At 43.8% G+C, this 15,512-nt stretch overlaps 1 protein-coding gene across 2 annotated transcripts in view; it reads right to left on the minus strand.

Annotated features, from left to right (window-relative positions):
- Positions 1-15,512, minus strand: part of KANK1 (KN motif and ankyrin repeat domains 1) — a 101,196-nt gene that overhangs the window by 7,869 nt on the left and 77,815 nt on the right. For both annotated transcript variants that reach the window (XM_088539849.1, XM_088539848.1), the window contains 5 exons: positions 12,649-15,303; positions 5,169-5,387; positions 4,317-4,425; positions 2,561-2,761; positions 1,146-1,233 (listed from right to left, as the gene is read on the minus strand). In XM_088539849.1, the coding sequence (XP_088395975.1) occupies positions 1,146-1,233; positions 2,561-2,761; positions 4,317-4,425; positions 5,169-5,387; positions 12,649-15,303 (3,272 nt within the window). The remainder of the gene's footprint in view (positions 1-1,145; positions 1,234-2,560; positions 2,762-4,316; positions 4,426-5,168; positions 5,388-12,648; positions 15,304-15,512) is intronic.

A 15,512-nucleotide genomic window follows, 5' to 3' on the forward strand; every position in this document is an offset into this window, starting at 1 on the left:
TGGTGTAAGCAGCAGCTACAATGGAAAAGGCTGGGACAATTTACACAGATCCCTCACTGTACTAAAGGTTACCCTTTTTGGTCACGGGTTCCTTCAAAGCAGAGATATGGAGAACAAGAGCAGATCAGTTTGCTGTTTCCAGCTACAAAGAACCATTTGTGCTGCTGAATACTTGAAGAAACTAAAACATAAGTTTAAATTACACTTCCAGAGCAGAAATTATCACCTGATTACGCCTTTTTTGACACTTTCAACTCTCAGTGGGCCTGAAACATTTGTTGTTTGAATGCCAAAGTTACTCCTGAAGGACTGACACAGCACTGGAAGTTACCTCTCACTCTTGTATTAACCAAGTTTTACAAAACATTTCCTGGCCTGCAAATGTCAGAAGCAGACGTACATAACATCAGTGTCCTTAAAAATCTGCAGATGCTCCGTGACAGAGGAGCCTGGCACAGGAATTATTACTTTTTACATCACAGCAGCACTATCACAAATGCAAAATGCAATTTCGTATCACCAAGCAGCGACTGGCATTCATTTGCTTCCAGTATGCCCTCGCAAAACAACATGGCAATTTCTACATGAAGCAAACACAACACTAGTTCTTGAAAGTCAATACTAGCAGTGAATCACCCTTTGTCTCTCTTGCACTCCATTAAGGGCATCAGCGTAGCGAGCAAGACAGAGGCAGCACACACTGCTGTGCTTGGAGAGAGGCAGAGCACGTTCAGTTTCAGCACGTTCAGCTCTGCTTTTGTCACGGAAAAAAACTGTCTCCTCGCCCTGTGCATTTTCCTAAAGTGAGGCCTGTGTGCCACCTACAGCTGGGCTAAAAAAAGCTCTTGGGAAAATAACAGGGCAAAGCACGGGTGTGTTGGAACCGCACTTTCACATTACTGTTTCTGTACGTGTGCCCTGCAAGGCCAACAGCCTAGAACATGGAGCACATGGACACCCTCTAGCCAGAAGTCTCTTCATTAAAAAAAAAAAAAAAGAAAGAAAAAAGAGTCATTTTCTACGTCTTGCAGGGAAGATTATACCCCCTTCTGCCTGCTGCAGCACGGGTCCTGTAAAACAAGCAGTTATCCCTCCCTGAAATTTCCCTGCAGCAGTTCAGGGGAGCTTTGCTTTGCGCCACTTACCACATCTTTGTTGGTCAAGGCCTTGGGGTCATCAATGTTGTTTCTGAGCAGGTGACAGGCGGACAGCATCTTTTCGCTGAGCTCGTATCTGAAAAAGACAGCAGAAGTTCACAACACACAAACATTTCTCCTGCCACATAAAAACATTTACCTTTCCAAAATTAACGTGAGGATGAACGTTTCTAGGCAGGCCATAAACTGCCAAAACTCAGAATCCGTCCTGACACCCCTCATCACTGGGGACTCCCCATATGGAGAGCAGACATGGATATGGGCCAAAAGTTCACTTTCCAGATGTTTGTGGGAGGATCAACATTAATATAGAGCAGGCAACAGGCTGCTTCTGCATTGTAGACTTGTCATCCCCTTCTAGTGGAAGCTTGTATCTACTGTGCTTACTGCAGAACACGTATCTGTGTTTTGATTATTTGGTTAAGAATTGGAAATACTGTTTATTCTTCTACCTAAACAGTCCTCCTGCCCTTCCTTGCCATCACCTATGTTAAATACAGGTCAGATGGCTACTTTGAGCACTTTAAAATTGCAGGCCCTTGATTAGCCCTTAATTATGTCTGCATCCCTTTCACTTAGCAGTTGATAATTACATAAACACTTTGCTGCTAAGCTGTAGCTCCGGTGATATATGTCTTACTAATGTTTTCTTTACTCTTTTACTGTTATTATTTTACTCACGTAATTTCCCAAGCTTGCACACTTCTCAATATTTAGCATTCTCTCCATCTATAAAACATCCCTTCACTAGGTATTTCTCTATGGTCTATACTTCTTTTTGCGCATTCACTAATCAGGAGCCAGTCAAAACACACTGCACCACAGCTTTCCATGGGCCAAACACAGCCTGGCCTGTCAAATGGTGTCTAATACAGCCCATTACGCAGCAATCTGATGAGAAGCTTGGCCATTAAATGATGTTGGGTGTTATAGCAGTTTCCTGGGGCCATCTCTCCGCAACCCACCATGTGTGGTGGGCTGTGCATAAGATGATGCCAGAGGTGGGAACATGAGATGAATTGCAAGCAGGCTGCTGACCTCATGGGCAAGACTCAAGACCCAGTCATTTACTCCAGTTTTGGCAGGCTCTGCCATTAGTAAGCCATGGTCTGCTCCAAACGAGCCCTGCTCGAGGTGCGTGATGCTGCGGATGGCAGAAAGGGTCGCCTCCGACACGCTCTCACAAAGCACCTTTTGGCCAAAAATCCATCTCCAGCCACCACCGACTGCCACATACGGCAGCATTTTTAACGCACGCACGCAGATAGCAGATATGGGAAACCATCAGACTCGTACGAGCGAACCTCGGCGTGCCGAGCGCGGTGTTTCCGCAAACAACAAACAGCCAAAACGCGCTGCCCTGGCACGACGCCAGGCCCTTCCCGCAGGGAACGTCGGCCTACCTCTCCCGGATCTCCACCTCCTCGGCCTCGCAGTCGGGCAGCGCGAGGCCCTCGCCGCGGAGCTGGGGGGCGCCGAGGCCGGGCGGCCCCGGCGCATCGCGCGGCGCCCCGGCGCGCGGGTACTCGCCGCCCTCGCACTCCTCCGAGTCCGACGAGGAGCTCTCCTCCGAGCTGGACTCGTCGCTCGACGTCGTCTCGTACCTGGGGCGAGAGGCAACCATGAAGCAGCCTGCGGATGTGCCCGTTCCCCGGCTTTTTCCCCTCAAAGCACTCGGCGATTCCTTGTTAGCCACTCGGACAGCCCAAAGAAAACAGATTTGGGGGGCTTCCATCAGCAGGTGGTTGCAAAAAAGCACTCGGGAAAACACATATGCCCATGGTCACATACTTCCAGCAATCCAAAAATTTTAGTTTCTGACTAGCTGAACAGCAGAAACAGCGTTTTGCTGCTTGCAGTTTTTACTGGAGTACTAATGTAACACCAGGAAAAAAATTCTTAGTGTAGTGTGGTGTAGTTTTGACCTGAAAGGAGCAAAATTCAATTTTTTTTAAAAAATTCCTTCCTTAAATAGCAAAGATTGCTTATTAAAGTGCCACTGCCAATTGAGGTCGCTCCATAAATCCCCTCATGCTGACACTGTGTATATTATATGTGCACTTGTAAAATGAAAGAAGGCAGAGGAGAAGCTTATTTTAACAAAAGTCTGACACTTCATCAGGCACTGCCTGTGGATGGCCCCCAAAAATGTTCCTCTACTTAGAGAGTAAATCTTCATTATTGTCTTCCTAGGCAGGTGGGAAGCAGGGAGCCAAGAAACCCAAGTAAAGACAAGAGCTACAATTGAAAAAAAAATCTTTACAGTGATTTTTTTTGAGAGATTTTAGGTGAAGAACCTAGTTGTCTAGTGGTCTAGACAACTATAAGGCTGTTTTCTGTCACCTACCATAACTTGAACCTCAACAGCTAATAAGCTAAGGTAAACCAGCCTACTTTTCTGATGTGCAACAATAATACACAACTGACAAAACCCCCTACTACAAGTAATCACAGTTTTAACTCATATGAATGAGATCAAAATTTGCAGTAGTTAGCCTACATATATTGCACATGGAATTTAATAAAAAAACTAACTCGAGGAATAGGTTAGCAAAGCTATTTAGAAATGATTCAGCAGATGTATGTGGAAGTCCTCTGTAACTTTCTTCAAATGGCAAGCAATATTTCAAAATGAATTTCAAATGAAGAACTGTTTTCAGCATTTAGATTTTTTTTACATTTCTCTAGCACAAATCCAGAGAAATTAATTTTTAGACAAGCCCTTCTCTTGCTATTAGAAAAATATCTCATTTTCCTACTAACACTAGCGTGCTTAGGTAGACTGCAAAAAACATTTTAAAGTTTTATTTACTAATACATCATTTGAGAAATATTCCCCTGGGTGCCTTTTTGTTTCATCTTCTTCTGTTAAATTTGGCAGTGACCTAATATACAAGTATTTAAGATTGATTCCAAGTTTGACTGACAACTTCCACTTAACACAATAAACACACATAAAAGGCTGACAGAAGATTAAGGCGGCCTTAAATGATTAATCCTTCTCTCCTACTGTTCAGATCAACAAGTGAGTTTCAGTCTGAAGTAAAGGCAACAAGTATACATTAACTCATAAACTCTCATTTTTTTTCCTTCCTTCCCCAGATTCCAAGAGTGAAAGTACTCCAGTGACTATTTTTTTTTTAAGGAAAGGCCACTTACCCGCCATTTATGCCAACAAACTGTAGGTTCTTCTTTGCATTATTCAAATCCTTTTTTCCATCCCTTTTCTTCATGATAGATTTCAGCGTATTTTCATTATTAGTACATACTGTTGAGGAGAGTAGAAAACATATGCATCAGTACAAATTTGTCACCAACTCTGGCTGCTTCCAACCATTCTTCAAAACAAATAACTTTAGCTGGAGTTTAAAAATAAATTAAAAAGAATTTAATGTTCTATCATTTTATTTTTAAAATAATCTTTATATATACACCGTCCTGGTACTACAGGCACACTGGAAGCGTAAAGGAACATTTCCAAGTGTGACAAGATTGCCTCAAGACAAACCTAATCCTTAAGGTTAAATATCAGCAGTTTATTCCCGGAATCGAAGCCAGGATATTTAACCACTGGCTATCCAATGAGGTGAGGAGGTTCAGTTGAGTTTTTTTTTCTTTTTTGAATTTAATATTCACTGAAATGACTTTTAAACCAATCTGTGAGCATGAAACAGGAAGACAAAAAAAAATCTAAACCAAATTTCATAATTTTCATAAATAAAAAAACGCTTAATCACATTCCTCTCAGATTTCCTTTGGTTTTGCCTAGGATGACATTGAACAAAACTTACATTGGGCATATCCTTTCACCTGCCATCTGAAAAGGAACTGCTGGCTGGGCAAAGGGGACTCCCAGTAACATTTGCCATAACTTTTCTTTTTTCTTCCCTGCATGCATTTTGCCTTCACATTTTTGAGAATCTTCACAATTTGCTTTAACTATGTTTCATATTCAAACTCCATCAGCACAAAAAAAAAAAAAAAAAAAAGTGCATCTAATCCAGAGGTTACCATAGAGGCCAGAAGCCAGCTGATCATCTGTAAGGTTAATCGGAGCCAGAGTTTTGTCCTGAGCGGAGAAGGATTTTCGTCCCCGGACGGCTTCGCCCAGAGGCGCCTTCCTCTCTTCCTGCACCGTCCCCACGTCCTGCTCCAGCTTCAGGGCTTGCAGGTTTGAAGCCAGATGGGTGTTTGCGAGTTGTCCGTGGGGGATGTACTCCAGAGTAGGACCTGCTGGGGAAGGCGGAGGGGGTTTCTGAGCACTACAGAGTGGGGTCGAAACCCTTACATAAAGGTTTTGAAAACAGCAGAAAAACCTGAAATAGCCATACAAAAAAAGGAAGCACTTCATACTGCCCTGTTCTGAAAATCCAGGAGACCGAAAAAAAATAAGAAAGTGTGATCACTCCCAGAAACTAACAAACAGTCCTGAGTTTCCCTTTCCATGAGAATGCACAATACAAGGAAAAAGCTATAAAGACAGCAGCTTCAAAAGGGCATGGAAGGAATATCCTTTCCTTCTCTTTCAGTACAGGCAGGACCGGACTGCAACTGGTGCCACCCTGATTAAGGGCAGGCTCATTGAATTGCTCTTTAGGGAGATGCTTGAAAAACATTCAGACATTGGGGAGAGCGCTCATTCCTTCTTCAGGAAGAGTAACTTTTTTCTTTTTTTTTTCCTTTTTTTTTTTTTTAATAAAAGAAGTAACATTTTCCATGAAGGCAGGAACTTTTCAGGAATCATTATTTTTTGCTAGTATTCCACTATTCGTGAAACTTAGACACTTTGCTTAGTTACGCAGCTAATTTGCTGACATTCCTTTATTTTTTCCCCTTTGTGTTTTTAAATAGCAATACTAATCACACACAGATTTTTACATGTTTCCCAGGAGTTCTTCCAGCTGTGCTATTATGGCTGCTCTAAAAATATGAGTTTTATTACCAAAAAAAAAAAAAACCCACACTTTTTTTGTTTCAAAACTTGCTTCAGTTACAGCTGCCTCTCAACATTTTTTCCTCCCCTTGCATTTATCAAGAATTAAGCCATAGCCTCCTTCTTCAAATAGAAGAGTGGTACAGAACACGACGGTGAAGTGTTGTACTCACGTAAATTCCAAATACTTTACTTTAAAAAAAAGAAACAGGGCTGATATTTCCAGTGCTCTTGCCAGGCTGCCTTCCTCCCTCTTGCTTCACACCCAACTTCTTTTCCCCTATGACTTTCTTCCTTTGACAGGACATAGTAAAAGTTGATTTTTCCAAAAGTTATCACCGTGCAGCTTCCTTCCCATTTCCCCACCCACGTCCAGCTGCTCTGCCCTCCCAGCCCGCATCTTTTCCAGGGGCTGGAGCTAAAGACCAGACATGTGTCACACTATATTGCACCGTGCAAACGTCGAAATATATTGTGTGGTGCAAACATGCCTTAAAATGAGCCAGAAAGAGTCCTGACTAGTCCCCAGGACCTGACAGGATAGCACGAGGTAAAGCTTGGAGGACAAGCACCCCAAAACAGCTCCAGTCCATAAACTGGCCAGTGCACCCATTCTCTTAACAGAGTTGTTAATGTTTGCTACTCATAAGGTGTTTTGACAGAACAACAACGATTTAAAAAAAGCCCTTAGTCCTAAGCTGATCTGACACACACACGCAAAATCTACTGCATTCTATTCTAGGGGGAAAGAAGTGCCTCAAGTGTCTTTAGCAACTAATCCCGACGATCTGAGGAAACAGATGTGTCAGTTTATAATTTTTCAGATGGTGTTTCTATTGCTAAATCATTCATGCCCATTTCAAAAGAAAAACTCATCAGTTTAAACCAAAGTGACTGCAGGAATACTATACACCAGCATCAAATTATCTGACAAGAAATGCACCCACCCCTACTGCTAACATGCTTTCTAACTGCAGGCTGTCCCTCCCCTTACGACGGTGTAAATGCTACTGAATCACGTAGACAGCAAGTTCAGAGAACTTAAACAGTATTTGCTTTTTCTTGGGACAGTGCTGAGCTTATGATGATAAAAAGTGTATCTTTTTCCAGCTTTTGAAAAAGCTCATTTAGTTTGAAGGAAGGAAATCCAAGTCAGACTATAAAAATCTCTTGGCTTGATAGTACTTTTGCAAATCAAGAGAAGCGCAAACGAAGCCAGCGGAATTAAATACCACAGGGATGAGACCCTGGCTCTCTCTCTGGAACATCACAGGCTTTTATCTAAAAAAAGGGCACAAGCTTATGCAGTAACCACACAGGGATTTTATTTTTAACCTCTTGGTCAACATGTTGTGCAAATAAATACTTGCACTGACCAAGGCAGCAGTGGAATTCATATATTTTCTGTTCACGAGATAGAACATACATGTTGTCTGGAGCATATGCACTAAGGAATTTCTTCTCTTACACATTATCTACAGGAATTTGTCACAATAGCACTGAATTCCCTATGAAATCATGGCAGCTGAAGAACATTTAGTTGTCTGTAGTGATATTAAATCTTGTTAAGGTGCTTTCTTCTTGAGAAGTTATTTTTATATAAATGCATCTTTTTAACACACTTTCCATCTGGTCTACACATCAGGACTGTTCATGAGACAAATCCACTCTACTAAAATAAAGAAAAAGGCAGCGATAAGTAAACATGTTATGCTTAAATATTCAAAGATTGATATGAACCCTTTCACCATATGAAGCATTATCTTCAGAAGACTAACAGTTATTTCCACTTAGCGGGTACTTTTGAGCCACTCAGGGCTATAAAATGGTGAATTTAAAAACTCAGAACAAAACAACAACAACAAAGAAGCCATATAAACCAAGTTATTAATTAAAATGATTAAATGATAGAAAATGATAGTGCCAAATTTACTTGGGACCATGTAGCAATACCATTCAGCTCCAGGAGAAATCCTCTTTTTAATAGGATGACTATAGTAAGAGTGAAAGCAAAAATGACATTTCTGCAAAGCAGCTAATCAGCTCATTTACGAAATACTCTTATTTCAGCAAAATTGTGTCTGCAGCTATGTGAAGGCCATCCTTCATTTGGCTGATGAGTGGCAGATCAAAGCATCTCATGATGCCATGCACAGCAGGAAAGGTCATATGACAGATTTTCTTTCTTTTTCCTTGTTTATGAGAAGTTGATCATTCTCAGCTGATGCTTTATCATAGCTGAAATAACCCAGCACTTCCTTGGAAAAAAAACAGCAACCACCTTATTAAGAAAGTTTATATTTGCCTGTTGAACACAGGAACTGAGACTTGCAAAATCTCATTATAAGTTTCTGTTAATACATAACCAGGGCAAGTATGTTAAACCTCTTGAAAAAGGCCTATGGAGATGGACTAGAATAAGAACAGCTAAGCCCAGATCTTTACAGAACCATTACAGACCAGATCTTTACTTCCCCTCTGAGTGTATATAAAATGGAAAATCCAGTTTAACTCTCAGCTCTTACTACAAGGTCTCTACAGTTTTCAAATAACATGGGGACATGAGGACTTCACTTACTGTGGTGACTGCCAGCACCACAACAGCAGGTCAGTAGGTATCACCTTCCATATAAAAAAATACTACACGAGATGTTGTGTTATTTGAAATTCCTGTTGGCCACATGTGAAGAAATGAGTACTCAACTGGCACACAGATGGGACCATCTGCATGACCGTTTTTCACCAATGCAAAACGCTTCACATCTGCCATTTCTCCTCTCCCAGCAGAGAGAAGGATGGATGCTGCTCATTCCACAAACAAGCCCATTTTTAGGGAAAATTAACTTGGTGGTTATGAAATGCTATCTACAAGAAGAGCTGCAGAGCTGAAGCTGAGGGCTCTGATAAGATCTCCGGAGAAGGAGACTTCACAGCCTCTTTGGGCATGCTAACCATCTTTGAGAAAGAGACTATAAACTTTGACACAATGAAGCCTGGTAAAGAGAAAACAGCTCTCTAATTGCTTGCTGCTGATACTGTGAAGGCGGGGAGCAATACAACCATGCTACTGCTGCAGTGCCAAAAATACCAGCTGCTGCGCACCAGCTTCGGACATCTCAACGGCATCCCACACCATAATACCCCCTCCAGTTCCATCATCCCTCAGCCTGACTCATCAGCTCTGGGCAAACGTGACAGCTCAAAACCTCAGGAGATCTTTTTACCAGATGGCATATCATATTCTCCTGTGAGGCTTCCTGTCACCACTTGCTCCTCATTTCCTTTCAATCCCTCAAGTGTCTATTTCAAGAAGTTACGTTCTAGGATTAGTCCAATGCTTTCACAGGGCTCTTTGGACAGTGTTGTTCCCACAAGTGAATGCAAAACGGATACTCTGAAGATCACAAAGGCACAATAATCATGCATTCTTAGGCCAAATATGCACCGAAAACTTTTCAGGGCAAGAACAGAGGAGTTGTGTGTAACTACTAATCTAGCAAACTCCTCGCCTGTATATTGCATTGGTCTGTAGGACATTTTTGTGAATATGTAACCAAAGACTACAAATATTCCACTAGGGCTCTAGTTGATGTTTTGCAAAACACATGTATTCAAATGTAACTTTATAAAACACCTCAAGAATTCTGTGACAGTAAGATGGATAAAAGGAATACACTTGTCATGTACAGTGTCTAGACTGACAGGCATAAAGACCAGGAGGCATCTAGCTTTGTCTCCCACAGTGGCAGGGTCCAGCTGAAGGCAGACAAAGCTCCAATATTGGCTAAAAATCAACTTGCAGAGTGGAAATTGGCCTGTATGGAAAGCAGGTTTCATTTCCCTGAAGCTATTAGGGCTTCTGGAACACAATGTGTAAGTAAACATGAGGTACTTTGTCAGGGAAGCAAGGGTGTTTATTTTGCAACACACAATCGCCAATTGCTAATTCCACTCGACCCTAATTCTAGGATCATCTCACAGGTCTACTTGATTCTATGAATGCAAGCTCCAGCATCAGCGAGATTTCAAACTCAGGTTCTGACTTGGGAAGGTTCAAGCTTCATGTTTAAACTTAATCCTGTGCTTGGGCTTTCCACCCACGAGCTATCATAAACTCACACCTACTGTGAGATGATGCACCTCTCTGTAACACATCCCATTCTTCACAATGCCACAAATATATACATATATAAAATCAACAAAAGCCAAGAGTATGTCTGCACGGCCATAAGACACCTAGACTGATGTATTAACTCAAGTATCAGAAGCAGTGCTGACAAATAACTTTTGAAACACAGCAAACTGATCTGAGCAGTTGTTCTTCTAGGACCCCCACTACTGGCCTCAGACGTAGTTCAGATATTCCTGCACTAAACTGGCCTGCCTCTAAGTGGTGCTTGCTAAGAATGGTCTTTAAATAAAATATTAAAGATGATACTGCTGTTGCTAACCTGAAACCAACTGTTTCTGCCTCTATTTTCAGCCTGTTTTTCTAATCAAGGCTTGTGAAATCATGTTTCCTTCAGTAACTGACAGTTCAGCTCTGCAGAATTTTTATTTTTATACAAGTTTTAGAAAAAACAGGCCAGGAAACTATGCCTGGAAAAAAAAGGCTGCTTCAGGGAACACATGAGACACCAAGAAAGGTATATCTAAGAGACTCAAATGTGAGTAAATACTTAATAAGAGCTCACAAGCGATCATGAGATACCAATTCATGGTAAAAAAATGCTTTATTAGTTCTGGTACTTGCAAAACTGCTTGTTTATATTGGTGCTTTAATCAGCAAGAAGGGAGAGAGCCTTTTTAACAAAAAGGAAGACATGATTTGCAAAATCACAGAAATACATAGCAGAACAAGCAGATAAGTGTAGTAAAGGAATATTTTCAAAACTAACAGAAAGAAATTTCACTGATGATGTAGGAAGCTACATGGGTCTAAAGTATTAAGACCAGAGCTCAACTGACATACCCAGTTGTAACATGTAACCCTCACCAGCAACTAAAAATAAAGAGATTTTGCACTTATTATCCACTGCTAAAGATAATGACATTACATGCTAAACCAAATTATTCCAAAATAATTTTGGCAAGAATGTGAAATCTGAATCCACTTAAGAACATCTTTAGTAAAATATGATCCACATGTGTCTAAATACTTTCAAGCCTCTAGCCTATGCATTTGACATGGTACAATAAAAGCAGAGAAAGGAATTACAGCTACTGAAAATTTTGGCTCATTGCTTTTAAGCTCACTTTTCAGTGTTTGCTGGATACTGTTATTATTACTGCATCGCTATTTTCAAGAAGCCCAAAGCATAAAATGCATACTAGAAAGGTAATATTATATATATATATAATAACCACAATGCATGCACAGAGATAGGATATCATATCTTTTCTTTACTTCTAACATAAATGTTGCTTACTGCTTTACTATTGGAACCTAAAAACGTTGGTTTGCTTCATAAATGCTTCCATTTTTTGGTGCATGTCTGGTAGTTGAAAGCGTAACCTTTCTCTGTAATATATTATAGGTAAATCCAGCTACAGTATTGTCAAATGTATATGTTATAATTTATTGGCTTATTGAAAACCATTATGTAATTACTAGCAGTGACTGCTTTATCCTACCACACTATGGCAGAGGTGAGGTAAAGGGAATGGGGAAAACTTATGGAAATGTATCTGTATCATAGGTGCTGAATTAGAAACTAGATCTTGAGTAAATATCATGTAGCATCAGTTTTACCCCAGGGAATAAAAAGAAATCCCTCAAATTAATTATTTAGATTTTTAAATTAGTAAGTAAAATGGAGGAAGCATTTCAATCTCAATTTCTGTCTTTGCTGAGTGTCATCAAAACGTCCAGCAATGATTACAGCTTACACCTTTCAAATATGGGGCTATAATTAGGGATTAGTTCAAACACTTACGGGAAGGGAGAAGATGCAAGCTGTGGTTTCTGTGAAGTGCTCTGGAGCTGCCCATCATTAAGCAACCAATGTGTCTGGAGTGGGGAGAGCACCCCATGACTCCCCGGCTGCGAGGAGCAGAGAACGAGGAAAACAGAAGGGAAATAGCAACCTCTTGGGAAAACAAGGCAGTTTGGCACAGAAGTGGAACGCCACTTACAGCTCTGTCAAATCTGACTAACTGCAATTTAAAAAGAAATGGCCAGCTTCAAAGGTGGCACAAAATCCTAAACTCACAGATATTAGATACTCTTCAAGTTGTAAAAAGTGTATCTTGCCTGGTGGTCAGACTCTCTGGATGCTTTTACATACCCCTCACATATCAAATACTTGACCGTTCATTGGGATCAAGTGGCCTCATCAGGGCCATTAGAGGCTCTGGAGGAATATGCAGGGGTGAATATCCTTCCCACTTTCATTTCCAGTTATCCTTGATGGACTGGGCAGAATACAGGTGGATGTTGCTGCAACAGCACCACGTGCTGCATTCATCAGACAAGGTTCCTCACTTGCTTCTAGACCGACAAGCAAAAAACTTCCAAGAAGGGCAACCAATGTATGTACACTTGGGCACCCGGCTTACCTGACGCGGTGCTTCTGTCCATGCCCTGCTTCTGCAGATCCAGGCTCCGCAGCTCCTCCGTGCTGGCATACTTCATGACGGAGTTGATGGACGTGAGCGTGCTGAGAAGCTGCGAGTTGAGGGATCCAATCTGGGAGTGCGGCTCCCCAAAGGCTTCTGCCAACTCGCTGTAGTTCTCTGCAAGCAGCATCTGCTGTTCCTGCAGCAGCTTCTGCACGCGCTCAATGTAGTGATCCAGGCCAATCCTCAGCTCCGGCGGAGGCAGGGGCCTTTCCAAGAGGGTGCCCACAGATTCACCAACTGCCTCACCCCCAACCCCAATGCTCCGGGTGCCAGCCGGCACGGCGGACAGCGGAGGGGGCCCGCACGCAATGCTTCTCATCTTAAGGCCAACCAGGTAGTTCTCGTTGATGCTTATCTGCCCCACGCCGCAGTCTTTGGTCTTTACTGCAGAGGGCTTTTCAAAGCCTGGGACACTGGAAAGCACTGTTCCCACCCCAACCGAGCGGGTCTTGGCCGAGGCGTTCACGTCCTTCACCCGTCCGTCTCCCACCGCCACGGTCCGCGTCTCCACGCTCGCCGTGTTGGTCTGCTTGTCATAGCTGCTCAGCACGGTGTTGGTGCCGCAGTCAGACAGCGAGGCCGCGTCCGTGCTGGTGCCCTGGTTCACCATCTCCACCGCCGCGCTGGTCTGCCGCGTGGCCGTGCAAGGCACGGCCATGACGGTGGCTTCCGCTCTGCGCACCACCTCGGTGGCTGTCTCGCGGGACACGCGCTCCGTGGCGGCACACACGACCACGTCCACTGAGCAATCCCCGCAGCCGACCGACCTCACTTCCCTGGCCTCCCGCACTGCCTCGCGGGAGCTCGTGTCGTCCATGGGCTCCTCTGTGTTGACGCCTGCCTCGCGGACGGGCGTCTTGGCACCCACCTTCTTGTCGGACATCTGCACGGACATGCCCGTGCACTGGTCTCGCACTTCAGCTCGCTCCTTCACGAGCCACCGACTCATGAGCACCTCGGGGCCCACGGCAGCACTCTGCACAACGGGCCTGCAGGAGGTGCCAATGCTGCACACCTGGAGATGGTTCCCCACCGATGAATCAGCGACGTCCACATGGTCACCCACCATCTGGTCTCTTGTTTGCACCACAGCCTCCACCATTCTGCTGACGACAAGCGGCTGAACCATCAAGGCTTTATCCACCTTTTTCCTATTTCCTGCTGCCTGCAGCTCCTGCTTCAGTTTGGTCATTTCCCTGTCATGCGTAGTTTCCTTTAACTGAACTTCTAGTCTATAGATCTTCTCCTTAAGAGCTTCTATGGTCTGCTGCTGAAGCTCTATCTCCTTCTCAACCTCTGTAGACAAGCCAAGCATGGCTTCTGTTACCCCAACCCCAGACTCCTTCATCTCTTTCTCTGTTCCCACCGCTACTTCTCTGTATTGCCTCAAAGACCTGTTGTATATGACCACATCGTTCATGTTTTCATCAGCTCCTACAGCAATAGACCTGCTCTCCTTTGTGAGGCTCTCTCTGTTCACCCTAAGATTTGCTGGAGTTTCATAGTTGGTATCCTGGATTTTTTTCTCCAGTGCCTGCATTTCAGCAGTCAGCTGCCTGAACTCCTCTATCCTCTGAGAGCTCTGCTCCATGCTCTCCACGTCCTCCTCGCAATCAATATACAGCTCTCCCCCTCGCCTGACCTGAGAGAGGTGCTCCCACTGCTCCGCATTGCCCGCGCTGTAAGACCGCTTTCTGAAACCAAACACCTCATTTTGACTGGGTTTCCTCTGGCTTTTGAGCTCCGCCATCATGTGCCTCTTCTCCTCCTGTAACACCGAAATTTTGACCTGGAGAACAGGAATGGTCTTGACTTGCTCTTCGAGCTCCTTGAGACGCTTCAGGGCAATCGCCATTTGCTCACGGATGTGCTGCAGATGCACGGGGCTCACGTTGGTCACCGGCGTGGATATTCCCGAGCTCATCGGGCTGTGGCGGATGGAGCCGCCCAGCGAGGAGCCAAAGCAGCCCCCGTAGTCTCCATTACCTTGATACCCATTTTGAAGCTGCTGGGACATGTGACTGTACCCACTGGACCCCACGAACGAGGGGAGCGAGCTCGTCGAGCCCATGCCCCCAAAGCTGGAGAGCCGCGGCCGGCGGACCTCTCCTGGTGTGACCTGCATCATTCTCTCCTGCTCTAGACGCCTCCGTGTTTCCATGAGTGTTTTTGTCACATGGAGGTTGTGCCGGGGAAGCTGGGGGGAGGGAGGAGGAAGCTGCTTGCTCTCGGGGATATTTAGGTAGGAAGAAGATGCTTCGAAGGAAATGGATGGCCGTACTGCGACGGATGGGGCTACTTGACTCCTTGAGGCCACGCACGACTGCTTGTTCTCATCACTGTTGGATGAGGAGAGGGACTCGGTGGAGGTCCAGCCACCGTACTGCCCAGCAGGGTTCTTGGTGCCTGCAGGGGCCGGTATCGTTTTCTTCTTCTTCTGTATGTTTAATTTCTTAATGGTATTCCCCTTTTGTATGTCGTCCACGTACTTCAGAAAATCCAAGTCTAACTGGTAGCCGTAAGGCGTTTCCACAAAATAGGGATCTTTCTGTTCTTTCTCATCTTCTCCATTTATAACAGCTTCCTCTTTTTCTGCAAAGAAAAGAAACATAATCAGTGTGCGGAAAAGAAATGGCATCTCAGCAGGACACATGCCGAAACACAAGTGTAAAAAACAGAGGTGCCCCCAGCACATCACTAAGCAGAAGCTGCTGTTGCAGCCCAGAAGAAAAAAGACTATTCTGATGATTTACCTCTAGCTCAAAACGCCAGTTAATTTGTCCAACCAGCAGCATTTCAAA

The sequence above is a fragment of the Tinamus guttatus genome, unplaced genomic scaffold (genome assembly GCF_059628265.1).
Source record: "Tinamus guttatus ecotype Peru unplaced genomic scaffold, ASM5962826v1 Tinamus_guttatus_pri_ptg000050l, whole genome shotgun sequence".
Classification (NCBI taxonomy): Eukaryota; Metazoa; Chordata; class Aves; order Tinamiformes; family Tinamidae; genus Tinamus; species Tinamus guttatus.